The 26,829-nt window shown below is 42.1% G+C and overlaps 1 protein-coding gene across 1 annotated transcript; it reads left to right on the forward strand.

The window, feature by feature from the left end:
* The first annotated feature begins 736 nt into the window (after positions 1-736).
* LOC134358272 (voltage-dependent anion-selective channel protein 2) lies at positions 737-26,180 on the forward strand. The gene is made up of 9 exons (XM_063070300.1): positions 737-785; positions 7,155-7,226; positions 11,416-11,465; positions 15,586-15,738; positions 18,234-18,286; positions 18,374-18,601; positions 18,999-19,149; positions 19,239-19,296; positions 25,619-26,180. The coding sequence occupies exons 2-9, from the start codon at positions 7,160-7,162 to the stop codon at positions 25,708-25,710; spliced, it is 852 nt and encodes a 283-aa protein (XP_062926370.1). The 5' UTR covers positions 737-785; positions 7,155-7,159; the 3' UTR covers positions 25,711-26,180.
* The last annotated feature ends 649 nt before the right edge of the window (positions 26,181-26,829 follow it).

The following is a 26,829-nucleotide window of genomic DNA, read 5'->3' on the forward strand; positions in this document are numbered from 1 at the left end:
AAACCCCTACCCTCACACCCCCACCCGTACCCTCACTCCCCAAACCCCCCACTGCTCACTCCCCCACCCCTCACTCCACCACCTGAAACCCCCACCCAAACCCCCACCTGAACCCCCCACCCCTCATTCTCCCCACCCTCACTCCCCCCACCCCTCACTCTCATCCCCTCAGATCCCCCACCCCTCACCCTCATCCCCAACTCCCCACCCCCTCACCCTTATCCCCTCACATGCCCACCTCCCCCACTCCCTCCTCTCCTATTAGATTTCCCCTTCTCCAGCTCTGTATCTCTTTCACTAATTCACTTCCCCGCTCTTCACTTCATCCCTCCCTCTCCCGGTTTCACGTTCGTCCTCCTCTGACACCGATTCCTCATCTTTTTCTCTACAGTCCTGCTGAAGAGTCTGGGCCCGAACGGCCGGCGGTATTTTTTCCACAGATGCAGCCTGACCAGTGGAGTTCCCGCACCATTCCGTGTGCGCACGGCCGCTGCTGTGACACCTTGCTACCACTAGGGGCAGTCCGAGGGCCTTCGGACCCTAATGAACCTGCACCCTGCCTGCATCGCAATACGACCCGTCAAGAAATGTTATCCCTGCTGTTTGATGTAAACGAATTTAATCCGAAATATTAAAATACGTGGAGGGTGTGTTTTTTTTTAGTGTTTGGGGACTTTGTGTTAGGCGGACAGCGTGAACAGGGCCCGAGGTCCTCACGCAGTGATAGTGCGCATGCGCGGCGCAGTCTCCTTCAGTTCGCCCTTAAACCCGCGGAGAGTCGGCAGGTGGGAGCGGCGGGGTGACCGGGATCCGCCACATGGCGGGGGCAGCACCGGGCAGGGCAGGGCAGGGCAGGGCATCAGAAACGGGCACTGGGCGGTGCGAAACAGCGGAAGTACACGGGGGGGGACGGGCGGGGGAGCTTTGGGGGGGGTGGTTTACTGGGTATGTGCGGCGGGATCCGGGCCGATTCCTACCCGACTCCCACATCCGGTCTCGGGCCTGTGAGCCACAATTCCGGGATCGAGGGGAGTCCCGGGGACTGGGGGTGGGGTATAGCGACCAGCCAGCCAGCCCAGTATCCTCTTCAGTCTCTGCGATGCGGCCTGGTGGTAGGGGCTGCTGCCAGGTGACTGAGCCTGGATTCCCGGTCCCACCTTCTGCCTGTCCCTGCGCTGTCCGGATCCCAGCCCCGGTACAGGCACCAGGCACAGTAGTCGCGGAGTTTCGGTGGTGACGGGACTGGTGAACCACGGGTGAGGCCAGAAGCAGCGTGGATCAGAGCGGTGAATGTGGCCTGTAACATCAGCTCTTTAGGGCACGGGTGACCATGGATGTTGGGCTTTGTGGCGCTGGTTGAATGAGTATTAGGTTATTTATGGTTGTAGTGACATCTGAATAGTTTTAGTTTTTATAGCTCCGTACTCGGGCTTTTTTGACTGGGATGTGTACTAATGACCTGCAATGTAGTGGCCTAGGGCGTGAACAGAGAATGCAATATTCAATCTATTTTTCTGTTCATTTGTATGTCAGTCTTGTTACTATTGCAATTACTAATTTAACAAAACAGGTCCTCTTCGTTTTGTGTGAATTCTTTAGCTATGTTTAATTTCAAAGTTTGTTCTGAAACAGCTTTTTTCTAAATGTTTTTTTGTAAACAAATTCAGTTATTCATAGCTGCTGCAGATATCCTTTTGGAAATAATCTTAACTGTATTTAAAATTGGAAACTGGTAGTTTTTGCTAGTTGAGAAATACAATTTTAAATAACCCTGGATTGACTGTTCTTAATTCACAAATAAACAGATGTCTTTGCTGGTATGATGAATAACTGAATAACTTTTAATTGTGAGCTTGCCTAATAATTATACAAGACACTGGGCTTAACAGGCGGGGAGAAAGATGAGTGTTAACTCAGTGGTTGGTGTGAGGTTCTGCAATAAATAGATAGTATCTGTCTTTCTTGTGGCTGGGAGGATTGTGTAGCCAGGGGCTATTTCTGGTCTACCTTGTCTTTATTTGCCACTCACTCATTTTGTAGCAGCAATATACAGTGGATTCCACAGTTAATTGGGACAGAGAGACCAGTACATTTTAGCCCAATTAAGCAGCTACCCAATTAGCTAAGCTTTCATGGAACTGATTTTAAAAAAAGATGAAGTACTGTAACTTATTAACAACTGTATGTAAATGAAATACAAAACAAATCAGAACAGTCAATATTACTGCAGTACCTGTATAGTTCCGACTAGTTATCTACAGAGAAATTCATCTGGCATGTTCTTTTGATTGTAAATGAACAAAATCATCACAGACACCTAGTGCAGGTAATGGACTGCCTTCACTCAATGCTTTTGATGATTGCATCCTCCAAATCTTCATTCTCATTGTAACTTTCACGATGATTGTTGATGCCTTAATTCTTCATAGTTCCGAACTTTTTGAAGTAGTGAAATCATTTCATTTTCTCTCCCAGCCATTTCTGGTATCTCCAAGACTAAATGCTTAAAACTGCAATGAGCAAAACAGCTTTGAGTTGTCTTACTGCTTATTTCTCGCCATCTGTCAGTGACAAAAATCACTGCTTTTTGAACACAAACACACAACTGATGCTATTTAACAACTGCTTGCTATAAGCGATGTATAGTGTCTAATGGCCACACAAGTGTACACAACTCACATTGGTTAGAAACTGTTTGGCAACCGTCTCCTGTCCCAATTAAGTGGTATAATAAATGAGGGGAATCCCAACCATTTTCTGAATTGGCTTTTGCTCTTGAAGCGTTGTCTCAAATAAACAGCTACCTTGATTGACTGATGGCTCATTTAACCGGAATCTTCTGTAGTTTTGGGTCACTTGCTCTATTTATACAATTGCGTTGTTGCAATTTGTGGGAGTTTAGTATGTGGTAATTGAGCAGGAGGAAACAAGTCGGATACTGCTTTGTGTCTTTTGGAGCTGCTCCTTTCCCAGTTGTTGCTGCTGTCTACACTTGTTGATTTAATTTCAATCCTGATTGAATTTGTTCCATTGTAATCCCAGCTACATCCATGCCAACAATCCATCCATGGCACCCTTCTGTATTAGTACCATTTTGTGGAATTTATTTTTTAACTGCCACAGACCAAATGTTTTTTAGTATTTACGTTTCACTTAAGAAATGGTTAGTAGGAAGTTAGAGGTAATGAAACAAACTAAAGGAAAATTTCAAACCTTGATAGCTCTCCCCTGTGGTGTCTACTAATATTTTTAGTGTTAGTGACAGTGGAATAAAGAGTCATTTTAAAAATAGCTAAAAATTTTTTCAAATAAGTTGGTTAATGTCAGGAAAAGAAATGGTTTGTGGTTAGTGTAATAATTGCAGTATGTTACAAATTAATGTCTACTTTGATCTTATTTCATGATCAGTATTGCCTACATTTTTATGCTTGCCTTTGCTATAATTTATTAATCATGCCAATTGGGGAATGCGGTATACCTTGGTACTTTTGGGTCTTGCCTGCTTGTTCATAATCACTTCGCTGTGCATGATGTCATGGAAGTTTCTCTGTCCTTTCCTAACTGATCATAACCTTTATGAATTCATACATCATCACAAAACTGCTTAAACACCAGTTTTAATGTTCCACTAGTCCTTATCTTACACCTGTGGGTCTCTTTGTCCATCATATAATCCTCTGCATGCTCCAGAGATCTCACCACCTGCCACGTCTTCTCCCCTCTACCAATTCCTGCCTTCCACTGGGACCAGTCCCTCTGACTCCCTGGTCTAGTCGTACCTCACGCATTTCTCCCAGACCCTGGACATCTTCTAACATGAGATTCTGCAGATGCTGGAAATCCAGAGTAACACAAAATGCTGGAGGAACTGAGCAGGGCAGATAGCATCTATGGAGAGGAATAATCTTGTCAGTGTTTCAGGTTGAGACCCTTCATTGTTGACTGTTTCTGCTAGGTTCCTCCAGCATTTTGTGTGTGTTCCCCTAATATTTTCCCCTACAGATACAGGAGTTGCTTGTTCTTGTGCCTCCTTCCTCACCATTGTTCAGGGACCCAAACAGTCTCTCCAGCTAAGGGATTCATGTGCATCTGACTCCACCCTTCCCACACAGTCATTTCTGCCCTTGGGCATTGATATTGCCATGATGAAGCCCAACACAAGCTGGAGGAACAAGATGTCACATTCTCAAAGGTTCATTTTATTGTCAAACTATGCATGGACAACACAACTCTGGGTCCTGCTGAAGGATTTCAGCCTGAAATGTCAACTGTACTCTTTTCCATAGATGTTTGCCCTGCTGAGTTCCTCCAGCATTTTGTGTGTGCAACTCTGATATTTATCTTCTCTGGATAGCCATGAAATACGGGAGGAGGGGTGGGAACGCTGGTTTTGTTGAAGGAAAAAACCAACCCCCTCCCGCAAGGAAAGAAAAAGTAACAAAACTAGCAAACCCCAAAATTCCCCACCTTCTCCCTCCCTCGAAAGCTAACAGATTGCCCACACGGAAACCAGTAGTTGGAACATAAAGTCCAATAATCATATAAACCATAGAATTTCGAAAGCATCCTCCTGTCAGAATCAAGTTCAGTCCTTCCGTGAAGAATGGCGGCTGTGCCGCCTGAATGCTGCAGGCCCGTGAAGAGCGGCCGCTGACCGGCACACTCTGTCGGGATTCTCCACAAGCTAGTGGCAAGAACGTTGAATTTTGTAATTTCTGGTCACCCCCCCACCCTGATGTTTCTCTTGTCATTCTGCTCCTCTTTTTGACTCAGTCCCCACCTACACCCACTTTTGTCCACCTTACTGTCCCAGTTCACAACTTCAATGACCTTGGATCATGGGTAACATCTGATGGCAAATGCAAAACAGACATAAAAGCAAGGATAGCAATGGCAAGAACAGCATTTACAGAAATGAGAAACATCCTAAGGAACAAGAAAATAGCAATTGACATCCGCCTTAGAACTCTCAGCTGCTACATTCTTCCTATAATGATGTATGGCTGCGAGTCATGGACCATCACAAATGCACTGGAAAAAAATCAATGCAGCAGAGATGTGGTTCCTCAGAAGAATGCTATGCATATCATATACAGACAGGATAACCAACAAAGAAGTTCTACAGAGAATGAAAACAACGTACATTACTTTAAAAAACCAGAAAACAGCAATCAAAATTCTTTGGACACACCATGCGAAGAGAGACATTAGAACATTTAGTTACAACTGGAAAGCTGGAAGGTGAAAGAAGCTGAGGCAGACAGAGAATGAAAATGATAGATGGAATAACATCATGGTTGGAAACAGGGAAGGCAACAACTACAATTCGGAGGGTCAGGGACCGTGATGGATGGAGAGACGTGATCGGCCACGCCGAACAGCAAGGCACCCGAATGATGATGACTGTCCTAGTTGAATCCACCGGTTCCCCACACGTTTCGCTCATGGGTTTGCTGCCCCCCTCCCAATCTGCTTCTGGTTCATTTGCTCTTCACCTTGCTCTCCCCCTAATGGTTCCTATTATCACCTTCTAGTACTGGTGGCCTTTTTGTTCCTGCCAAGCTGTGTCCACTCCCACCCCCTCCCCAGCCTGGCTGCATCAATCACCTAGTTATTTGTCTCCCAACTTATCTTTCCCTGCCTGGCTCAATTTACCCTTCATCCTTCACCCCCTCTTCAGGCCAATGACCTCTAGCCCCTGTCTCACCACACTTGCAGTCTCTTATGTCTTTCCATGTTCTGAATGGACTTGGCAAGTTATAAAACCCCTGTTAAATGCAGGATTTTCCCAGGGTTGAAATGTCTATTGCCAGAGGCTTGCATTTAAAGTGAGAGGGGGAAATTTCGAAGGAGATTGAGGGGCAAGTTTTATTACACAGCTCTGAATGCCTAGAAGGCGTTGCCTGAAGAGGCAAAAACAGAAGGATATGGACATTGTAGGCAGAAGGGATTAATTTAGTTAGCAACTTGAATATTACTTTAGTTGGTTTAGCACAGCGTTGTAGGCCAAATGGCCAGTTTCTATGTTGTACTGTTCCCTGTTCTAATTCAACAGCAACCTAGCACAGTAATAAATTTGAAGGCTCTTTAAAGAAACGTGTTCATAATTGGATGTGGCGCCTGTATGTGGTGTACCGGAAGGCTGAATTAGTGTCTGCTAGGTAGCTGCTGCTTCACCACACATGGAACGCTCAATCTCAGTTGGATTGCAGAAAGATTCTAACCAACCAAGTTCTTCGTGTTGATTTGTGTCCCTTTAGCAGAATATGACACCAGTTCTTTGTTGTTGCTGGGTGGCATGTGAAATCTGATTTGGTGTGGGACCTGATGGAATATTGTATTGAAAACTATGGTTCCATCTTGTATATTTCTGTGCTTAAGAAAGTAATCATGTGAAATGGGAGATGGTAAAATGTTACAGGTGAATCTGTAAAGGTTTTGTGAACTATTTTCACCAGTGCAGGCTTTCAATCATTGTGGCCAGTTATTTTAGTGTTCACAGTAAGTCTCTTTGACATTCTCGTGTAGTAGTTGTGTTTTAAAGAAACTAAGCTTTGCTGTCATATTGGCTGCAACAAAATCATACATAAAGCAATTCTTGTGCTGAACAGTAGATGACTTAAAAATGGTTGGATTGGAGTTTAAACTGTCAACTTGTGTACTTCACAATTTAAACTCTGTATTCCATAGCTAATGTTTTTGTACATTTAGATGGATAATTTCCATTTTTTAAAATCCTTGCTATCCATTTGTTAGTCAATATTAACCATATTTTCCCAGACTTCTGTAATGTCATCAAATTTGTGTGAGGTCTAGGACAAACCTGATGTAGATTTAAGGGCAAAAGTTTGACAGATTCATCAATGTACTTTTAGGCTGGGTTAGAACCTTTTATACCTCCATCAATAGGTTATTTGAAGTTGGCATAAATTTCCTGACTGTAACAGGTTACATTTAAACTCTTGAATTTGTTGATCTACGTTGATTATTGGAAATCCCTGCAGTTGAATTTACAGTAAATACCTACCAGGTATTTGCTTATTTTTAAGCATTTTAGAGTTGGTTTTATTCCGTTCCTGTTTGAAGTGGGCTGTTAGGGATTGGTATGATCTGGTTAAGTCCTTTGGTTTATCATTAAATGTTATTTTCCACAGATACAATGGCTGTACCTCCATCATATGCAGACCTTGGCAAATCAGCCAGAGATATTTTCAACAAAGGCTATGGTAAATATTTCTACACCCATTCTGTTTTTAATACATAGATTAGATTGCATATTCTTTGAGCTTGTTTCATCATCGTCAATTAGATTATTGAAGAATGCCTTTCAGGTAGCACACCACTGCTGCTCCAGCTCTTTATCTCTGGTTATCGCCTGTAATCTACTCTCTGCTCCTTTACAAATGCTCAACTAAGTTCCTTGTATATTTAGAATTTTTTCCTATTACTCATTTTGAATTTTCCCCCATCTTCTTTTTCTGTTCCTCAACTGCCAATTTGTATAACCAATGAAATATTTTTCATACATTCTCGAAAGTCATTTGTGATTTTTGGGATTGACCTTGTTCATGAATAACCAAGCTGGTGTTTCTTCAGCTCTTTGCTCAGTGTGAGCCGATCTTCAGTTGGCTCTTTCCCTTTCACTGTGTGACAGACTTGAGGTGACTTTTTATTTCAAAAGTAGCTCGACTGACACAGATGACTATTTGCTTCTCTGAAATCAGAATCAGGTTTAATATCACCTGTCATATAGTACTGTTCAAAAGTCTAACGTACATTTATATAACTAGGGTGCCTCAGACTTTTGCATGGTACAGTAGTAATTTCATGTTTTGCACTGTACTGTTGCCACAGAAATCATGATATGGGTCTCTGTTAAGGACTGAGAGTGGGAAGGGGGCAAGGAGAGGGAAATTGTGGTTGGGGAGAGGGGAGGGACCAGCAAGCACCAGAAAGATATTCTGTAATCAATAAACCAATTGTTTGGAATCAAATGACCCTGCCTGGTGTCTCAGGACTGGGTGTGTTTCCACCTCTGCCACCCCTGGCACTCTTTCTTTACCACCTGTCCCACACCCCTTCCATGGCGCTCCACCTTTGTCATTCCCAACATCCTTCGCTCCCACCAAATCTACAAACTCACTCTCCGCTCAATGTTGATAAATATAGTAAAAGACTTTTGCACAGTTTTGTATGTCATGAAATCTGTTTTGCAGCAGTAGTACAAAGTAACAAAAACTGTAAATTATATTTTTTAAACATTAAATTAACATTGCAAAAAAGAGATAAAATACAAATTTACTGAGGTGGTGTTCATGGATTCATTGTCCATTCAGAAATCTGATTGTGGAGGGGAAGAAGCTGCTGAAACGTGTATGTGTTCAGGCTCCTGTATCACCTCCTGATGTTGCAGTGAGAAGAGGGTATGTCGTGGGTGAAGGGGGTCCTTCACGGTCGATGCCGCCTTTTGAAGATGTCCTGTATGCTGGGGAGACTAGTATCCATGATGAAGCTGGATGAATTTACAACTTTGGGCAGCTTCTTCTGATCCTGTGGAGTCTTGTAAATGACCAATCTCAAGCCTTCATTGTGGAATGTTTTAGTGAGTGTGTTTTGGTTTCCAAGGAAAAGTGGAGCATTGACTTAGATTAGATTAGATTCAACTTTATTGTCATTGTGCCGAGTACAGATACAAAGCCAATGAAATGCGGTTAGCATCTGACCAGAAAAGCAAAGAATACTGTTAATTACAAAATAACTGCGAATAAAAATTAAAGTGCTACAGCATACAAATATAAAAGTACTGAGACAGTACAATATGGGTGCAACACTGCTTAGCGCTATGATGTGAGGTTCAGCAGTGTCACAGCCTCAGGGAAGAAGCTCTTTCTGTGCCTGCTGGTGCAGGAGCGGAGGCTCCTGTAGTGCCTACCGGATGGGAGGAGAGTAAAAAGTCCATGGTTAGGGTGAGATGCATCCTTGATGATGCTTTTCACCCTGCCCAGGCAGCGTTTATGTTCTCAATGGTGGGCAATTGGGTGCTGATAATCCGCTGGGCGTGAATACTGTACTGTTACTCAGTCATAAACAAGTGGGGATGTTGTTGCATTTGAGATAAATGAGACTGATAGACACAGCCTATGCACAATGAATGAATATTTTTGTATTTTTTCTATTGTGTAGAAATGATAAACAGCTTGTGATGGGAGTTTGGAAATTAAATGATTTCATTTTACCTGGAGACTGGCTCTGTGCCTGTATTGTGGTTAGATATCTAGCAGATTTAAGTACTTTCGCTTGGGTTGGTCAGGTTTGCAGCATCTCCGTATCTTTACTGGATTAGTGTTTGAGATTCCTGTATTTGCCACTAATCTTATTCTCACTTTGAAACACTTGGGTAATCCTGCCATTTGGAATTGGAATAGCCTTAGAATGGACAAATCACCAGCTGGCTGTTGGGACATTAAGGTTCACCAGTATGTTGTGTTACTTGTACTATAGAGTTTTAGCTTTGGTTTAGCCTGCTTATGCGACAGTGATTCTTCAGTAGGGCAATTGTTAGCTACTTTCATGCAGACTATGTACCAACTGTACCTGATATCTAGTGCACACAGAATAACACTCTTGCTAAATCAGCCTTTGAATGTTACATCAAATCAGAATCAGGTTTATTATCACAAACGTTGTGAATTTGTTTTGCAACAATTTCCAGTACAAGACAAAAATTTCAAAGTTACTAAAAGCATGCAAAAGAGGAATAATGAGGTAGGGTTTATGGACCATTCAAGAATTTGATGGTGAAGGGGAAGAAGCATTGAGTGTAGATCTGCAGACTCATGTACTTCTTCCACAAGAGAGGGCATGTGCTGGATGGATGCCACCTTGTGGCACCACCCCTTGAAAATGTACTGGATAGTGTAGAGGGTTGTGCCAATGATGCAAATTTGGAGCCTCCATACCAGGTTGTGATGCAACCAGTCAGAATGCTCTCCACCTCACCCAAGAGTCTGTTGTGACATACCAAGCTTCCTCAAGCAATGAAGTAGAGATGCTGGCATGACACAATCAAGAAGGCGGCAATGACTTAGGGCCACGATAGAAGCTTCTGCCTCTATGTTGATGCCCAGGTGCTTGAAGTTGCTCACCCTTTCCATCACTGACTGTGATGAAGACTAGTTTATTTTCCTGAATTCCCTTTCCTGAAGTCTGCAATCATTTCCTTGCTCTTGCTGATATTGAGCACAAGGTCGTTGTGTCACAATTCAACCACCCAATCGCACATGTCCGCATTGCCATCTGAGCTTCTGCCGATTGTGATGTCAGTGAATTTTTAGATGGAATTTGAGCTGTGCCTGGCCACACAGTCATGAGTGTAGAGACGGTAGAGCAGTGGGCTGAACTTGCATCCTTTTGGAGCACTTGTGCTGATTGTCAGCAAGGAGGGGATGTTATTTAATGGAAGTTAATCCATTTGCAAAAGGAGGTACAGAGGCCCAGGATGTGAATCTTGTTGATTAGTACTGAGGGGATGAAAGTGTTGAAAGCTGAGCTGTAATTGATGAACAGCAGCATGACATGGGTATTGCTGTTGTCCAGGTAGTCAAAGATCAAGTACAGAGCCAGTGAAATTGTGTCTGTTGTGGTAGGAAAATTAGACCATAAGAAGACATAGGAGTAGAATTGGGCCATTCAGCCCATTAAGTCTGCTTCACCATTACATCATGGCTGATTTATTATCCCTCTCAACCCCATTCTCCTGCCTTCTCCCATAACCTTTGATGCCCTTCCTAATTAAGAACCTATCCACCTCTGCGTTAAATATACGTAATGACTTGGCCTCCACAGCTTCTTGTGGCAATGAATTCTACAGATTCACCACACTGTGGCTGAAGAAATGCCTCTTCATCACTGTCCTATAGAGAAATTATATTCTGAGTGTGTGCCCTCCAGTCCTAGACTCCCAAACTATAGGAAACGTCCTTTCCACATCCACTCATAGGCCTTTCAAGGGGCAGTGGGTCTAGGTCTTTGGTCAGGCAGGAGTTAATTCTAGTCATGACCGCTGTCTCAGAGAATGTTCTGCTGAATCAATTAATGGCTCTTGATTTTATGGACCTGAAATGGAGTCATAGGAGGCTCCCCATCAAATCTTAAGACTTGTTTTCATTTTATTCAGCCTTTCTTGATGAATATAACATTTGTTATTTCTCATATTCATTAAAACATTGTTTTTTTTGTCAGTGTATCTTGCTGTCACTAAAGTCACTTCATATCTCAGTTGCTTTCTATTTCCCTGTTAAATATTTCACATTTAAGATGCCATTAACAAGGATGGATTTTAGTCACCAATTCAAATTGATTCTTTATTCTTCATAAATGTGAAGGCCTGTCTGACTGGCTGTTCCTGTATCCTAGGTTTCGGTTTGGTAAAACTCGAAGTGAAAACAAAGTCACAGAGTGGAGTGGTGAGCTCAGCTTGTTCCAGTTTACTCGTGTCCTCAGTAATGTTTGTGTACAGCATGTTTTTTACAGGCAACAATGTACATTATGTTTCCTGTTGTAACGGTGTGCCTGAATCAATTTCAGAATTGCTGTTCGGCAGAATGTGACAGCTTCTTTTCACATTGCTGGGAGGTTTAGAACACTGATGGTGATGTTGAAATAAGGTGTATGGGAAGTGTTATATGCTCATAACTCAAAGTTTAGTTCCCGGTGTTGGCTGGTGAATATCTTTTAAGAAATGTTTACGGTAATTGATTGTCCATGAAAAATTAATTGGGGGTTTAACCTGTTTATTGTCTCTTGTCCCTCAACTGTAGCCTTTGTGAGGAGCAATAGTGAGATGTGAATTTGATACTGCGAAAGTGACTGGCCTATTCCAATACAATATGTCAGCAGAGACCACCTTTCACCTCCCCTGACAGGGAGTTTCCTTGCCTCTATTGGCCCTTATTACAGCTGGGAGCATGAGTCATTTTTCAATCTTGTAGACACCTTTACTAAAGTTGTGTAATATTGTGAACTGAGTACATTGCAAAATGTGAAGTCTGTTTATAACATAAACAGTATTTATGCACAATTTATTGCTTCATCATGATACCCAAGTATGAATATTTAAAATTTGCAGTGCAAACTGGTAAATCCCATTGTAGATGTTCAAAATTATCTTCCTGCTTTCTTTTACCTTGTGTAACATCAGTGTAAGGGGAACTACATGCTGCGTGAAAAACATTTCTTTAAGATGCCCACCAGACTGAGATTTTATACAGTAGGAATAATATAGCAGGGAGAATAGGTCCTCCTCGCTAGTCTTCTTTACCCGTGTTTTGAACATAACCTTCCAAGCCTTTCTTCGCAATGTACCTATCTAGATGCCTTTTAAACGTTGCAACTGTACCCACCTCTACTACTTCCACTGGTTCACTACTGTTCACTCCTGGGAGGTCTGTAGTAACCAAATCCATTTTTCTAAATTCTACCCAAATGGCATCTCAGGAATATCCTCAAGCACTGTTGTAAGATCCTCCTTTTTGAAAAATGCAACACCCCTCCACCATTTCTGTCATGCCTAAAGCATTGGTACATTAAGATGTCAGTTCTCCTCTCAGCAATGATTCTGTTATAGCCACGGTATCCCAGTCCCTAGAGTAAATCTATATCCTCTTCATCTGCCTTGCCCATTAAGCTCTGTGCAGTGAAATAGATGCAGTTTTAAGCAGTGGACCTGTCTGCCCTTTTACCGTAAACTTGCTTATCCAGATTGCAAGGCTTACACTATGCACTGTGAGTGATTGAGACTTGATAGTGAAGGAGGAAACTAGCTGCAGTTGAGACTCCAGTTGCTACATGTACTCCTGTATTCTCAGTGGCTGTGTTCCACTGTCCGCCCAGTTTAGATCTAGTGCAGAACTTCCCTGGAGGTAAAATAAATTTCCCAGGTAGGATATTGGATCCACTTGGTTTCAGGTGCGACCCCTTCCATCTTGTACAGGTTGCCTTCACCCCAGGAGAGATCCAGATTATCCAAGAATCTGAATCCCTGCCTGAGCAACAGCTCCACGGTGACACGTTGATCTGGCTAGTCTTTCGGTTCCTAGAATCATTAGCATGTAGCACCAGCAGTAATCTGGAGGTTGCTACTGGGTTCTGCATTTTGCCTAACTCCCTATACTCATCCTGCAGGACCTCATCTCTTGTCCTGCCTGTATCATTTATATCACTACAATGATCTCTGACTGTCCACCTTCTCCCTTGAATTTTCAGTTGCTGCTCAGAGATGTCCTTAATACCTGGAGGGCATCTCACCATCCTGGCGTGTCAACTGCGGCCATAGTATCTCTTTCACTATCAAGTCTTAATCACTCACTCTGCACCCTTTCTCTGAGTCTCAGTGCCAGAAACCTGATTACTGCCACTTACTACCCTCTGAAAGACCATCCCCCTCAACAGTATCCAAAGAGGTATCCCAGTTAGTGAGGGGAATGACCACAGAGAAATATGTACTAGTTGCCTATACCTTAAGTTTCTTAGTAGTCACCAGTCTATCTGAAGCCTGTACCTTAGGCATGTAATGCCTTCACCATCACTGAGCACACTTATATGGAGTGCTGTCGCAGAAAAGCAGCATCCATGATCAAGGACCCCCCCACCACCCAGGCCGTGCTCTCTTCTCTGCTGTCATCAGGAGGGAGGTACAGGAGCCTGAGGACCTACACCACCAGGTTCAGCAACAATTACCCGTTAAATAATAGGCTCTTGAACCAAAGGGGATAACTTCATTCAGCTTCACTTGCCCCATCACCAAACTGTTCCTGCAACGTATGGACTCACTTTCAAGGACCTTTCATCTCGTGTTCTTGATATTTATTGCTTATTTATTATTATTTTCTCTTTCTGCATTTGTACAGTTTTTTGCCTTTTGCTCACTTTATCTGCCTTGCTGGGTGTCGTCTAACGTTGCTTGTATTATGTTTCTTTGTATTTACTGTGAATGCTCGCAAGAAAATTGGTCTTGGGAGTTGCACGTGGTGACATAGATGTACTTTGATAATTTACTTTGAACTTTGACCACCCCACTAAAAGTCATTTATGAAACCCTTCTCATAAGCTCTTGAGACCCTCCAGATGCAGCTCCTTGATCCAGTTTGTCAGGAGCTTGTCCCACAGACATCATCTAGGAGACTGCGGGGTTCCCCGACTTCCCACATCTCATCCTGCCAACAATAAACCAAGGACCAAAGAGAAACAAGAAATCAAAACCTTACCCGTGCTTTCTCACTGAAACCTTCAAAGAGCTGCTCTCGCTTCTCGTACCTGGGCCATTTATTCTTCCTCCTGAGCCGGAGCCTTGACTCCCCAATCTCACACTTGCCCATTGTCACGCTGGCTGCTTATGCTTCACCCCAACTATTTTTTTTATTGACTGCTGTTAATTAGAGTTCTAGTTGAAAGTAAATTTATTAATGTTTATATGTCTCCAAACATAACCATGATTTCATTCTCCTGTGGGCATTCTCAGTAAACACAATAGAATTAATGAAAGACTGCACCCAACAATACGGACAGGCAACTAATGTACACAAGACAACAAACTGCAAGTACAAAAAGAAAGGGAACAATAAATAAATAAGCAATCAAAATAGACAATGAGATAAATATTCCTTGAAAGTGAGTCCATAGGTTTTGGTAACAACTCAGTGTTGGGGTGAGTGTAGTTATCCTCTCTGGTTCAGGAACCTGATGGTTGAGGGGTAATAACTGGTCCTGAGGCTACTGTCCTTCCTTCCTGATGGCAGCAGCAGGAGGAAGAGAGCTTATTCGCCAATCAGTTATAAACTAACAAAGTGCAGATGTGCCTGTCATACTCTCAGGCACAAGGATACCTTGGGATCTGACATAATGCAGGTACAAGATTGCCTTTTGTGGCTGTGTGGAAACTTGCAATTAACTGACTTCTCTTTTTAGGTTGTTGCCTGACTAGCCTCTATGTTAATCGAGCCCAGAGTAACATTTATTCATTCCCAGGAAGTTTAATACAGTCATGCTCTATCTATCCTGAGGCTGAACTGTTTTCAGATTGGAAATATTTTTAGCAGAGTTTGACAAAATCCTGAAATTCAACTATAACTTGTGCATCAATGGTTGTGCTAAACTTGCTATGTTAATTAAATTACTGAATGGTTGTAACAGCAGCAAATCTGAAACCAGGATTTTTTTTTAATTGCTTCAGTTTTGAACTGGGTTCTGTGATTTTTATTTTTACGAATTTTGTACCAAGCACTTAATTTCTTGAGTCATCTGATTTGATCCTTAAATTACAATAAGCACTGAAATATAAATCTATCCTTAGGATAATGCCAGTTTTAAAAGCTTTAATGGCATATACTGTTTGAGGTGCTCTGTGTCCTCTATAGAATTGTAATACATATTTCATAAATATCATGGGCTGTCATCCTCTCATTGTAGCAGTCCTACTGAACCGGGGAGCCAACCCTGGATTGGTTTTTAAGAATCCACTAGTTAACTTTGTGTGTATTTACCAGCATTATTGAGTGCTAATTATTTCTCCTCAACAAAATTAAACAGGAATTCACAACTTCTGGATCATCAAACACCGAAAGCGGCAAAGTCTCCGGAAGCTTGGAAACCAAGTATAAATGGTCTGAATATGGTCTGACGTTCACAGAGAAATGGAATACCGACAACACTCTGGGCACAGAAATTGCTATTGAAGACCAGGTAATAGTTGTTTTGGTTTAACATAGAAACATAGAAAACCTACAGTACAATACAGGCCCTTCGGCCCATAAAGCTGTGCCGAGCATGTCCTTACCTTAGAAATTACCTAGGGTTACCCATAGCCCTCTATTTTTGTAAGCTCCATGTTGCCATCCAGGAGTCTCTTAAAAGACCCTATGTGAAGTTATCCACTTTGGTGGCAAAAATAGGAAAACAGATTATTATCTGAATGGTGGCCGATTAGTTTCTATGTTTCTATGTATCCGCCTCCACCACCACAGCCGGCAGCCCATTCCACGCACTCACCACTCTGCGTGTATATTAAAAAAACAACAACAACAACAAAAAAAACTTACCCCTGAAATAGACACATAAAAACATAGAAAATAGGTGCAGAAGTAGGCCATTCGGCCCTTCGAGCCTGCACCGCCATTCAGTATGATCATGGCTGATCATCCAACTCAGAACCCTGTACCAGCCTTCCCTCCATACCCCCTGATCTCTTTAGCCACAAGGGCCATATCTAACTCCCTCTTAAATCTAGCCAATGAACTGGCCTCAACTGTTTCCTGTGGCAGAGAATTCCACAGATTCACCACTCTGTGTGAAGAAGTTTTTCCTAATCTCGGTCCTAAAAGGCTTCCCCTTTATCCTCAAACTGTGACCCCTCGTTCTGGACTTCCCCAACATCGGGAACAATCTTCCTGCATCTACCCTGTCCAATCCCTTTAGGATTTTATATGTTTCAATCAGATCCCCCCTCAATCTTCTAAATTCCAACGAGTACAAGCCCAGTTCATCCAGTCTTTCTTCATATGAAAGTCCTGCCATCCCAGGAATCAATCTGGTGAACCTTCTTTGTACTCCCTCTATGGCAAGGATGTCTTTCCTCAGATTAGGGGACCAAAACTGCACGCAATACTCCAGGTGTGGTCTCACCAAGGCCCTGTACAACTGCAGTAGTACCTCCCTGCTCCTGTACTCGAATCCTCTCACTATAAATGCCAGCATACCACTTGCCTTTTTCACCGCCTGCTGTACCTGCATGCCCACTTTCAATGACTGGTGTATAATGACACCCAGGTCTCGTTGCACCTCCCCTTTTCCTAATCGGCCACCATTCAGATAATCTGTTTTCCTGTTTTTGCCACCAAAGTGGAAAACTTCACATTTATCCACATTAAATTGCATCTGCCATGAATTTGCCCACTCACCTAACCTATCCAAGTCACCCTACATCCTCTTAGCATCCTCCTCACAGCTAACACTGCCACCCAGCTTTGTGTCATCCGCAAACTTGGCGATGCTGCATTTAATTCCCTCATCCAAGTCATTAATATATATTGTAAACAGCTGGGGTCCCAGCACTGAGCCTTGCGGTACCCCACTAGTCACTGCCTGCCATTCTGAAAAGGTCCCGTTTATTCCCACTCTTTACTTCCTGTCTGCCAACCAATTCTCTATCCACATCAATACCTTACCCCCAATCCCAAGTGCTTTAAGTTTGCACACTAATCTCCTGTGTGGGACCTTGTCAAAAGCCTTTTGAAAATCCAAATATACCACATCCACTGGTTCTCCCCTATCCACTCTACTAGTTACATCCTCAAAAAATTCTGAGATTCGTCAGACATGATTTTCCTTTCACAAATCCATGCTGACTTTGTCCGATCATTTCACCGCTTTCCAAATGTGCTGATATCACATCTTTGATAACTGACTCTAGCAGTTTCCCCACCTTCTGTACCTACTTCCAAGCACCTTAAAACTGCCCTCTCGTGCTAGCCATTTCCGCCCAGGGAAAAATCCTCTGACTATCCACACGATCAATGTCTCTCATCATCTTATATACCTCTATCAGGTCACCTCTCATCCTTCGTCGCTCCAAGGAAAAAAGGCCAAGTTCACTCAACCTGTTCTCATAAGGCATGTTCTCCAATCCAGGCAACATCCTTCTAAATCTCCTCTGCACCCTTACTGTGGTTTCCACACCCTTCCTGTAGTGAGGCGACCAGAACTGAGCACAGTACTCCAAGTGCGGTCTGACCGGGGTCCTATATAGCTGTACATTACCTCTCCGCTCCTAAACTCAATCCCACGATTGATGAAGGCCAATACACCGTATGCTTTCTTAACCACAGAGTCAACCTGCGCAGCAGCTTTGAGTGTCTTATGGACTCAGACCCCAAGATTTGGATTATGACAGGGTGCGTTGGAAGTTGACTTGAGGGTTGTGAGCAAAGGATTCAGGCTATGTGGCTACCTGTCTGGATAGCTGGTAGCGTCAGTGAGGTACAACTTGCCCACTGGTGTTCATTGTTCTGAGGGAGAAATTGTGGGGCTATTTTTGTGGGTACTTGACCTCCATGTTCCTCTAGTTTCTTTGTTTTCTTAATTATCCTTGTGATATTGCATAATGTACTTTGGCTCCATTTGTACCAGAGTAGTGACTTCAATGTTGGGTTGTGCACTGAAACCTGTTTTTACTTTGCCAGCTTGCCAAAGGTCTGAAGTTAACATTTGACACCACCTTCTCGCCTAACACTGGGTAATGCCAGCACTGAACAATATTGCAGTATTTTTATTGTTTTTTGGTATAGAAAGGGTGCTAAACTTTCCCCTTTTGCCTCTTCAGCAAGAAGAGTGGCAGGGTGAAGACTGCCTACAAGCGAGAATATATCAACCTGGGCTGTGATGTAGACTTTGACTTTGCAGGCCCCGCCATCCACGCCTCGGCAGTAGCTGGTTACGAGGGCTGGCTTGCTGGTTACCAAATGTCTTTTGACACGGCTAAGTCAAAACTGACCAAAAACAACTTTGCAGTAGGTTACAAAACGGGCGACTTCCAGTTACACACCAATGTGTAAGTTGTAAACACAAGATTCTGCAGTTGCTGGAAATCCAGAGCAACACTCACAAAATTCTGGAGGAACTCAGCAAGTCAGGTAGCATCTGTGGAAATGAAGAAAGTTTCAATGTTTCGGGCCAAGACCCTTCTTCAGGATCTGAAGAAATAATTTGGCCCAAAATTGACTGGTTGTTCATTTCCATAGATGTTGAGTTCCTCTAGCACTTTGTGTGTGTGTTAATGTTTTAAGTTGTCGTAATAGTATAATGAAGACATTTGGAGTTTTTTTACTTCTGTAGGTAATTATTTCTATTTTAATTAAATATTTGTATTGGTGAATGATCTTGTTTTGTAAAGTTTCTTTTGAGTTTTGCATGAAGTAGCTGATGCAGCTGGTTACTTGAACCTGCAGGAATGATGGTGCTGAATTTGGAGGCTCCATCTACCAGAAAGTGAGTGATAATCTGGAAACGGCGGTGAACCTTGCCTGGACCGCAGGCAACAACAGTACTCGCTTTGGCATTGCTGCTAAATACCAACTTGACCCCACGGCCTCTGTTTCTGTGAGTATGCTTTTCTTGTTCTCTTCCCTTGAATTTTTAGTGTAATTAAAATTTTTTGCCTTTCTAATATTGACTGATTGTTGTTTTAGGCAAAGGTCGACAATTCGAGCCTAATTGGAATTGGGTACAGCCAGGTTCTTAGGCCAGGTAAGTCTCCAATTCCTTGAGTTGTTTTCTGGCTGCTGTGATAAATAGTTAAATGAAGTCTAAGCTGCCAGTCTGTATAACGATTTACATGGGAAATCCAGCCTGTTGCGGTCGGAGGACCTTCACTGTCTACAACAAGCAAATTTCCCAGTGTCCAACCATTTTAATTCCACTGCCCATTTCCATTCCAGCATGTTGGTCCATGGCTTCCACTACTGCCATGAAGAGACCACTCTCAGGATGCAGGATCAAAAGCTCATTCTGTCTGGACAGCCTCGAACCTGGCAGCGTGAGCACTGATTTCCATCCTCCTCCCCTCCTTTTCCATTCGCCATTCTGGCTACCCCCTTGCCTCTTCTTATCTGCTCATTCACCACCTTCCGGTGCCCCTTCATTCATCTTTCCCATGGTCCACTCCTTTTCTATCAGATTCCTTCCGCAGCCCTTAACTACTTCCACCTATCACCTCCCAGCTTCTTATTTCATCGCCCCCTTCTTATTCTGTCTTCTTCCCCATTCCTTTCCAGTCTTGATGAAGGGTCTCGGCCTGAAGCATTGACCCACCATTGACCTTGAACTGCTAAGTTCTGCCAGCATTTTGTGTGTAAAATGGTTGGAATAAGATTCCCATGGGGTTCAGTGAAATTCCCCACCTTTTTTTTTTAAATTTTATTTTTATTTGGATAAGGAGTTCACAATTATCATGTACTTTTTTCACACATATAACCTTTTCCATTTTTTTATATGTATAAAACTACAATTATTTATACATTCTTAAGTACACATTGAGATGATATAAAAGCAAAATAAACATTTAAATAGATAATTATGTACTGTGGTAAATCTAACCTATTAGGCTAAGTAATGAAATTAGTTGTTAAGAAAAATGGTAATAATAGTTTCCATACAACCCTTCTGGACCATTTCCACTGGTCCAAAATGTTGCATACAAGCCTATATACCAACCATTGTAGGTGTTTATATCCCAATTTGTTCGTGCTTGTTCCTGCCCGCAGACATAATTATCCAATCCCTATGTACTTATTTACTTAATTTTTTCATTCTTTTTTTTATCCCTTTCCCAAATCTTTCCCTTTACTTGTGTTAATTCTCTATTTTCCAAAAAAAAACAACAAACATTTAGACTAGGGGTGCTTACGTTAGCAATATTACTGTGTTGATGAGAAGAGCAATATAAATCATTAGGAGAGTCATCTAAAGTCTGCTCGCATTGGGGTTATATATTCAATCCATTTATTCCAGATTTGATAAAATGTTTCTTTTTGAGTTCTCAGGGAGTAGGTCAACTTTTCCATTTTAAATATTTCCAAGATAATTTCGTACCAATCTTCTAATGTAGGTGGTATTGGATTTAGCCATTTTCTAGTGATTGATTTCTTACTTGCCGCTAAGAGGGCCTGCAGCAACTTTATATCTTCCTTCTGTTCAAGGAACAATACATGCCCCAAATAGAGCGTCTCAAAGTTCAGAGGTATCTGGGACCTAAGTACCTTAACTAATGTTCTATGAATACCTTCCCAAAATAGACTTAATTTAGGGCAATCCCAGAAAATATGAAAATGATTTGCCTCCTTGGAGCCGCACCTTCTCCAATACATCACATTTGTATCTTTATATTTTTCCTGATATGGGGTCTTGAAGTATCTTATAATGTTTTTCCAACAATGTTCTCTCCAAGTCAAAGAATTAGTCGAGGACCATTGAAAACTGCAGATTTTCCCCCAAGCCTCCTCTGAAAGTACCAACCCCGCTTCTTTCTCCCACTTCTCTTTAATATACAGTGTATTTACATTTTTAGCATGGGAGAGTGCATTATATAGGCGAGAAACTGATTTACTAGGTATTGAACTGCAAGCCGAATTCAGAATCTTGAAAAATTCTAATTCTACTGTTGATAGGTCTGTATATCTACAACTCTGGTTAACATAGTTTCGTATTTGAAGGTACCTAAAAAAGTCATTATGTTCTAGGCCATGTTTGTCCTGCAGGATTTGGAAACTTTGTAATATTCTTTTATCTATAAATGAGAGGTAGGTTGTAAGACCTTTCTTTATCCATAGCTCAAATCTTTTATCTCCTCTGTTGGGAAGGAATTCGGTATCATATGCACACCATCTAAAGAGTTTTAGCATGTTATTAATTCCACATGAATTAACCACCTTCTGCCATACTTTTAATGTAAGATTTATGAAATTCCCCACCTTTCAACTGATTTCCGATTTAAAAATGCTGGTTGTAAAACCATTCAGCTGACTCCACTCCCCTTTTTTCCTGTCAATATATGATAAAAGCCAAACCAAGAAATGAGTGGCAGCTCACGAGACCCCATAACTATAAGACACTGGAGCAGAATTAGGCAGTTCAGCTTATTGAATGCTATGCCATTCCATCGTGGCTGATTTATTGTCCATGCTGCTCCTGCCTTGGATGGTAAGACAAAGGAGCAGAATTTGACCATTCGGTCTATTGAGTCTGCTCCGCCATTCCATCATTGCTGATCTATCCCTCTCAACCCCATTCTCCTGCTTTCTTCATGTAACCTTTGACATCCTGACTAATCAAGAACATGTTAACCTCCACTTTAAGTATACTCAATGACTCTGCCACACACCTGTGGCAATGAATTTCACTACACAGATCCACTACCCTCTGGCTAAAGAAGTTCCTCCATCTCTGTTCTAAACATAGATACTTTATTGTATCCAAAGGAAACTGATCTCTTTCAAGGCTGAGGCTGTGCCCTCTGGTCCGAGACTCACCCACTATAGGAAACATGAAACATCCACTCTAGACCTTTCAAGTAAAGAATGGCATCAAATCAGTAGAAAGATGTGACATAGGATCGGAAGATGTTGAATCCTTGTGGGTTGAGCTAAGAAACTGCAAGTGTAAAAGGACCCTGATGGCAGTAATATACAGGCCTCCCAACAGTAGTTGGGATGTGGACCATAGATTACAACAGGAAATAGAAAAGGCGTGTGGAAAGGGCAATGATATGGTACGGCCCTCTACTGTGCATATTGTCTTGTTTATTATTTATTGTAATACCTGCACTGTTTTGTGCACTTTATGCTGTCCTTGTAGGTCTGTAGTTTGTGTTGTTTTATGTAATTTTTGTATTGTTCATGTAGCACCATGGTCCTGAAAAACGTTGTCTCGTTTTTACTGTGTACTGTACCAACAGTTATGCTCGAAATGACAATAAAAGGTGACTTGACTTGACCAGTCATGGGAGATTTTAACATGCAAATCAATTGGGAAAATCAGGTTGGTAATGGATCTCGAGAGTGCGTTTGTTGAATGCCTATGCGATGGCTTTTTAGAGCAGTTTGTTGAGCCTACTAGGGCATCAGCTACACTGGATTGGGTGTTATGCAATGAAGCAGAGGTGATTAGGGAGCTTAAGGTAAAAGTACCCCTGGGAGGCAGGGATCACAATATTATTGAATTCAACTTGAAATTTGATGGGGAGAAAGTAAAATTTGACATAGCAGTATTTCAGTGGATTAAAGGAAGTTACAGTGGTATGAAAGAGGAGTTGGCCAAAGTAAATTGGAAGGAGATGCTGGCAAGGATGACAACAGAGCAGCAATGGCTTGAGTTTCTGGGTAAAATGAGGAACGTGCAGGATAGGTGTATTCCAAACACAAAGAAATACTCAAATGGCAAAATAGTAGAACTGTGGCTGACCAAAACTAATGTAAAAGCAAAAGAGAGAGCCTGCAACAAAGCAAAAATTAGCAGGAAGATAGAGGATTGGGAAGCTTTTAAAAACCTACAGAGAGCAACTAAAATAATCATTAGGAAGGAAATGATGAAATATGAAAGCAAGCTAGCAAACATCAAAGTGGATTGTAAAAGTTTCTTCAAGTATGTTTTCTTTAAAAAAAAAGGGAGATGAGAGTGGATACAGGACTGCTACAGAATGAGGCTGGAGAAATAATAACGGGGGACAAGGAGATGGCAGATGATCTAATTAAGTATTTTTCGTCAGTCTTCACTGTGGATGACTCTGTGTGCCAGATGTTGAAGGGTGTGAGGCAAGAAAAGTGAGTGCAGTTACTATTACAAGTAAGTGCTCAAAAGCTGAAAGACCTAAGGGAACTGCACCCTAGGGTTCTGAAAGAGGTTACAATTACAAGGGAGAAAGTACACAAGGAGCTGAAAGACCCAAGGGTACATAAGTAACCTGGACCAGATGAACTGCACCCCAGGGTTCTGAAATGGGTAGCAGTAGAGATTGTGGAATCATCTTTCAAAAATCATTGGACACTGGGAAAATATCATTTCAGTCTTTAAGAGATGAGGAAGGCAGCAGGAAATAAATTATAGACTAGTTATTATGACCTCAGTGGCTGTGAAGATGTTGGAGTCAATTGTTAAAGATGAGGTTATGGAATACCTGGTGATACAGGAGAAGGTAGGACAAAGTCAGTATGGTTTCCTTCAGGGAAAATCCTGCCTGATGAACCTGTTGGAATTCTTTGAGGAGATTACAAGTAGGATATATAAAGGGGATGTAGTGGATGTTGTATATTTAGACTTTCAGAAGGCCTTTGACAAGGTGCCACATATGAGGCTGCTTACCAAGTTAAGAGCCCATGATATTACAGGAAAGTTACTGCCATGGTTAGAGCATTGGCTGATTGGTAGGAGGCAGCGAGTGGGAATAAAAATTATCCTTTTCTCGCTGGCTGCAAGTGACTACTGGTGTTCTGCAGGGGTCAGTGTTGGGACCACTTCTTTTTATGCTGTATATAAATGATTTAGTTGATAGAATAGATGGCTTTGTTGCCAAGTTGGTAGATGATACAAAAAGAAGATTGGAAGGGCAGGTAGTGTTGAGGAAACAGGTAGGCTGCAGAGGGACTTGGATTAGGAGAGTGGCAAATGAATTCACTGTTGGAAAATACACACTTTGGTAGTGGAAATAGGTGTGCAGACTATTTTCTAAACGGGGAGAAAATCCAAAAATCTGGCTTGGGAGTCCTTGTACAGAACACCCTAAAGGTTAACTTTTAGGTTGAGCCGGTGGTATGGAAGGTAGATACAATGTTAGCGTTCATTTCAAGAGGTGTAGAATACAAGAGCAGGGATATTTTGCTGAGGCTTTATTAGGCACTGGTGAGGCTTCACCTTGAGTGTTGTGAACAGTTTTGGGGTCTGCGTTTAAGAAAAGATGTGCTGGCATTGGAGGAGGTTCACAAGGATGTTTCCATAATGAAAGGGTTATCATACAAGGAACGTTTGGCTCTGGGTCTGTACTGACTGCAATTTAGAGGGGTGGGGGTGGGGGAGGATCTCAACGAAACCTTTCGAATGTTGAGCGACCTAGACAGAGTAGGTGTGGAAGGGGTGTTTACAATGATGGGGGTTTCAGGATAAGAGGTCACAGCCTCAAGATAGAAGGGTGTCCATTTGAAACAGAGATACGGAGTAATTTCTTTAGCCAATAGGTGGTGAATTTATTACCACAGGTATGCTGTGGTCAGGTCATTGGGTGTATTTAAGGTAGAGATTGGTAGATTCTTGATTGGACATGGCATTAAAAGTTATGGGGAGAAGGCCTAGGAGTGGGCTGGAGGGGTGGGGTGAAAGGATTCAGCTATGATTGAATAGCAGAGCAGACTTGATGGGCCAGATGGCCTAATTCTGCTCCTAAGTCTTATGAGCAGAAAATATATTGTTTGAATGCTTCCGAATGCCTTTTAGTTGTTTTATTTCTCTAAGCTAAATAAGGTTAAATGAAAAGACAGTGGTGGTCTGTGGGAATGGAGGTTCTAAATTACAATACCTGTGGGTATTCGCTGTCAATGAATATCTGTGCTGACAATCTCGTTTGTCCAGTGACCTCCACCTGAAGGGACTGTATTTTGTGCTGACTTTTACCTTGCCAGTTGTTACCTAGTTGCACTCTGAGGATGGTTGGTTTAGTATATCAATGTGGGCTGTTCCCAGTTGCCTTATTCCTGTCTACTAAAGTGGAAGGAATCTGAAGGGAGGCTTTGGGCTGCAACTTCAGCTGCCAGCTGATTGTACAGATATAGTGAGGAATTGCTCTACCAGCCCAGTAACCCACCTCTTTAACCCTAGCCCAAACACAGGGCAATTTACAATGACCAGGTGTGCCTTTGGGTTGTGGGAGGAAACCAGAGGATGCAGAGGAAACCTGTGCACTGGGTTTTACTGGTCTGCTTATTTTATGCAGTGTCTTGTTCTGCCAAAAATTTTGTCAATAGATTTCAATACAAGGATGCTAACACAGCACTAATATTTTTAATCGTTGGCTTGTTGATTTCAGGGATAAAACTCAATCTGTGCACCCTAATTGATGGGAAGGGCTTCAATGCTGGTGGTCACAAACTTGGCCTGGGTCTTGAATTGGAAGCTTAAGATGAGAACCACCGATGGAAAGGGATATCAGAAGAGCACGACGTTTGGCCGTGACATGTAATTCCAACTTGAGCAACAGGCTTTTCCAGAAAGAAAGGTTCAAATCAGCCGCATACCTGTATTTTTAGTACTTTACTATGTCATTTGTTCTTTAGTGTGAAATTGGTTCTCTAGAAGGTGATACAGAAGTCATAGATCACTCGTAATTTAAAATGTATTTAACTCTTAATACACCAATCTAAATAATGAAAAAGCCTATATAAAGGAAGTCGTGAGTGCATGTTTCCTGATTAATGTCCACTTTGAGACGTTGTGCTATGTCAGTTCAGCTGTGACCGGATAAAATGAAATTATCCAAATTGCTCTTAAAACATTTTATGGATTCTGTGTATAGCAAAAATTCAAACTATTTTCGGTATCCCAAATCCATACAGTTAATGCTGAATGATAATTAAAAAAAATGAAATCCAGTGAGTTGTTACTCTTTTGTATGTACTGTTTGAATCTGCTACCTGTCCTTTGGAGGGCACAGTGGGTTACTTGCAGCACATTTTTGTGGCTCTGAAAGATACCGGGCTCTTTCTGAACTGAGCTCACATCTTCAGCTTTTGCTCACCTACATGGATGAAGAAATTGCAAAATTTTGCAAATCCTTGTCCCAAGGGAAATGTTTGTAAAATAAAACTGCAGAACAAACCCATAAGTTGATGCTAGCTTCAGCAGCATTGTGTGACTGAGTGAGCCCAGGGTTGTGCTGACATTTGGGGAACAGCAGAATGGTACCCAAGCTCTCAACTTAAAGTATGGTTTACATTTTACTTTCCACTATTGTGTTTAGAATTACTCACTGCAGAGTCAAAGATTACATGCAACATCATCATTTAATGTGGAGGGTTTGCATTAATTGGTAAAATAATAGAAATTATATTTCAAATAAAATATAGCCAGGATGCTTGTAACCACAAATTAATGAAGGTGCCAAGTAGTTTGCTGCTTCATTTAATTCTGGAGATTGGTGAATATTAGAGTTTTGTTGTGAAAATGGGTCCAGGCTCACCCAGACACTACATCACTGAGGGAGGTTGCTGGGTGGTGTATGTGCTTACAATGTCAACTAAC

The sequence above is a fragment of the Mobula hypostoma genome, chromosome 18 (genome assembly GCF_963921235.1).
Source record: "Mobula hypostoma chromosome 18, sMobHyp1.1, whole genome shotgun sequence".
In the NCBI taxonomy this organism is placed as follows: Eukaryota; Metazoa; Chordata; class Chondrichthyes; order Myliobatiformes; family Myliobatidae; genus Mobula; species Mobula hypostoma.

Coding starts and splice junctions, on each gene's coding strand:
- LOC134358272 (XM_063070300.1), top strand. CDS start 7,160: ATGGCTGTACCTCCATCATATGCAGACCTTGGCAAATCAGCCAGAGAT. Junction 7,227..11,415: donor TATTTTCAACAAAGGCTATG/GTAAATATTTCT, acceptor CCTGTATCCTAG/GTTTCGGTTTGGTAAAACTC. Junction 18,287..18,373: donor ACCTTCTCGCCTAACACTGG/GTAATGCCAGCA, acceptor TTGCCTCTTCAG/CAAGAAGAGTGGCAGGGTGA.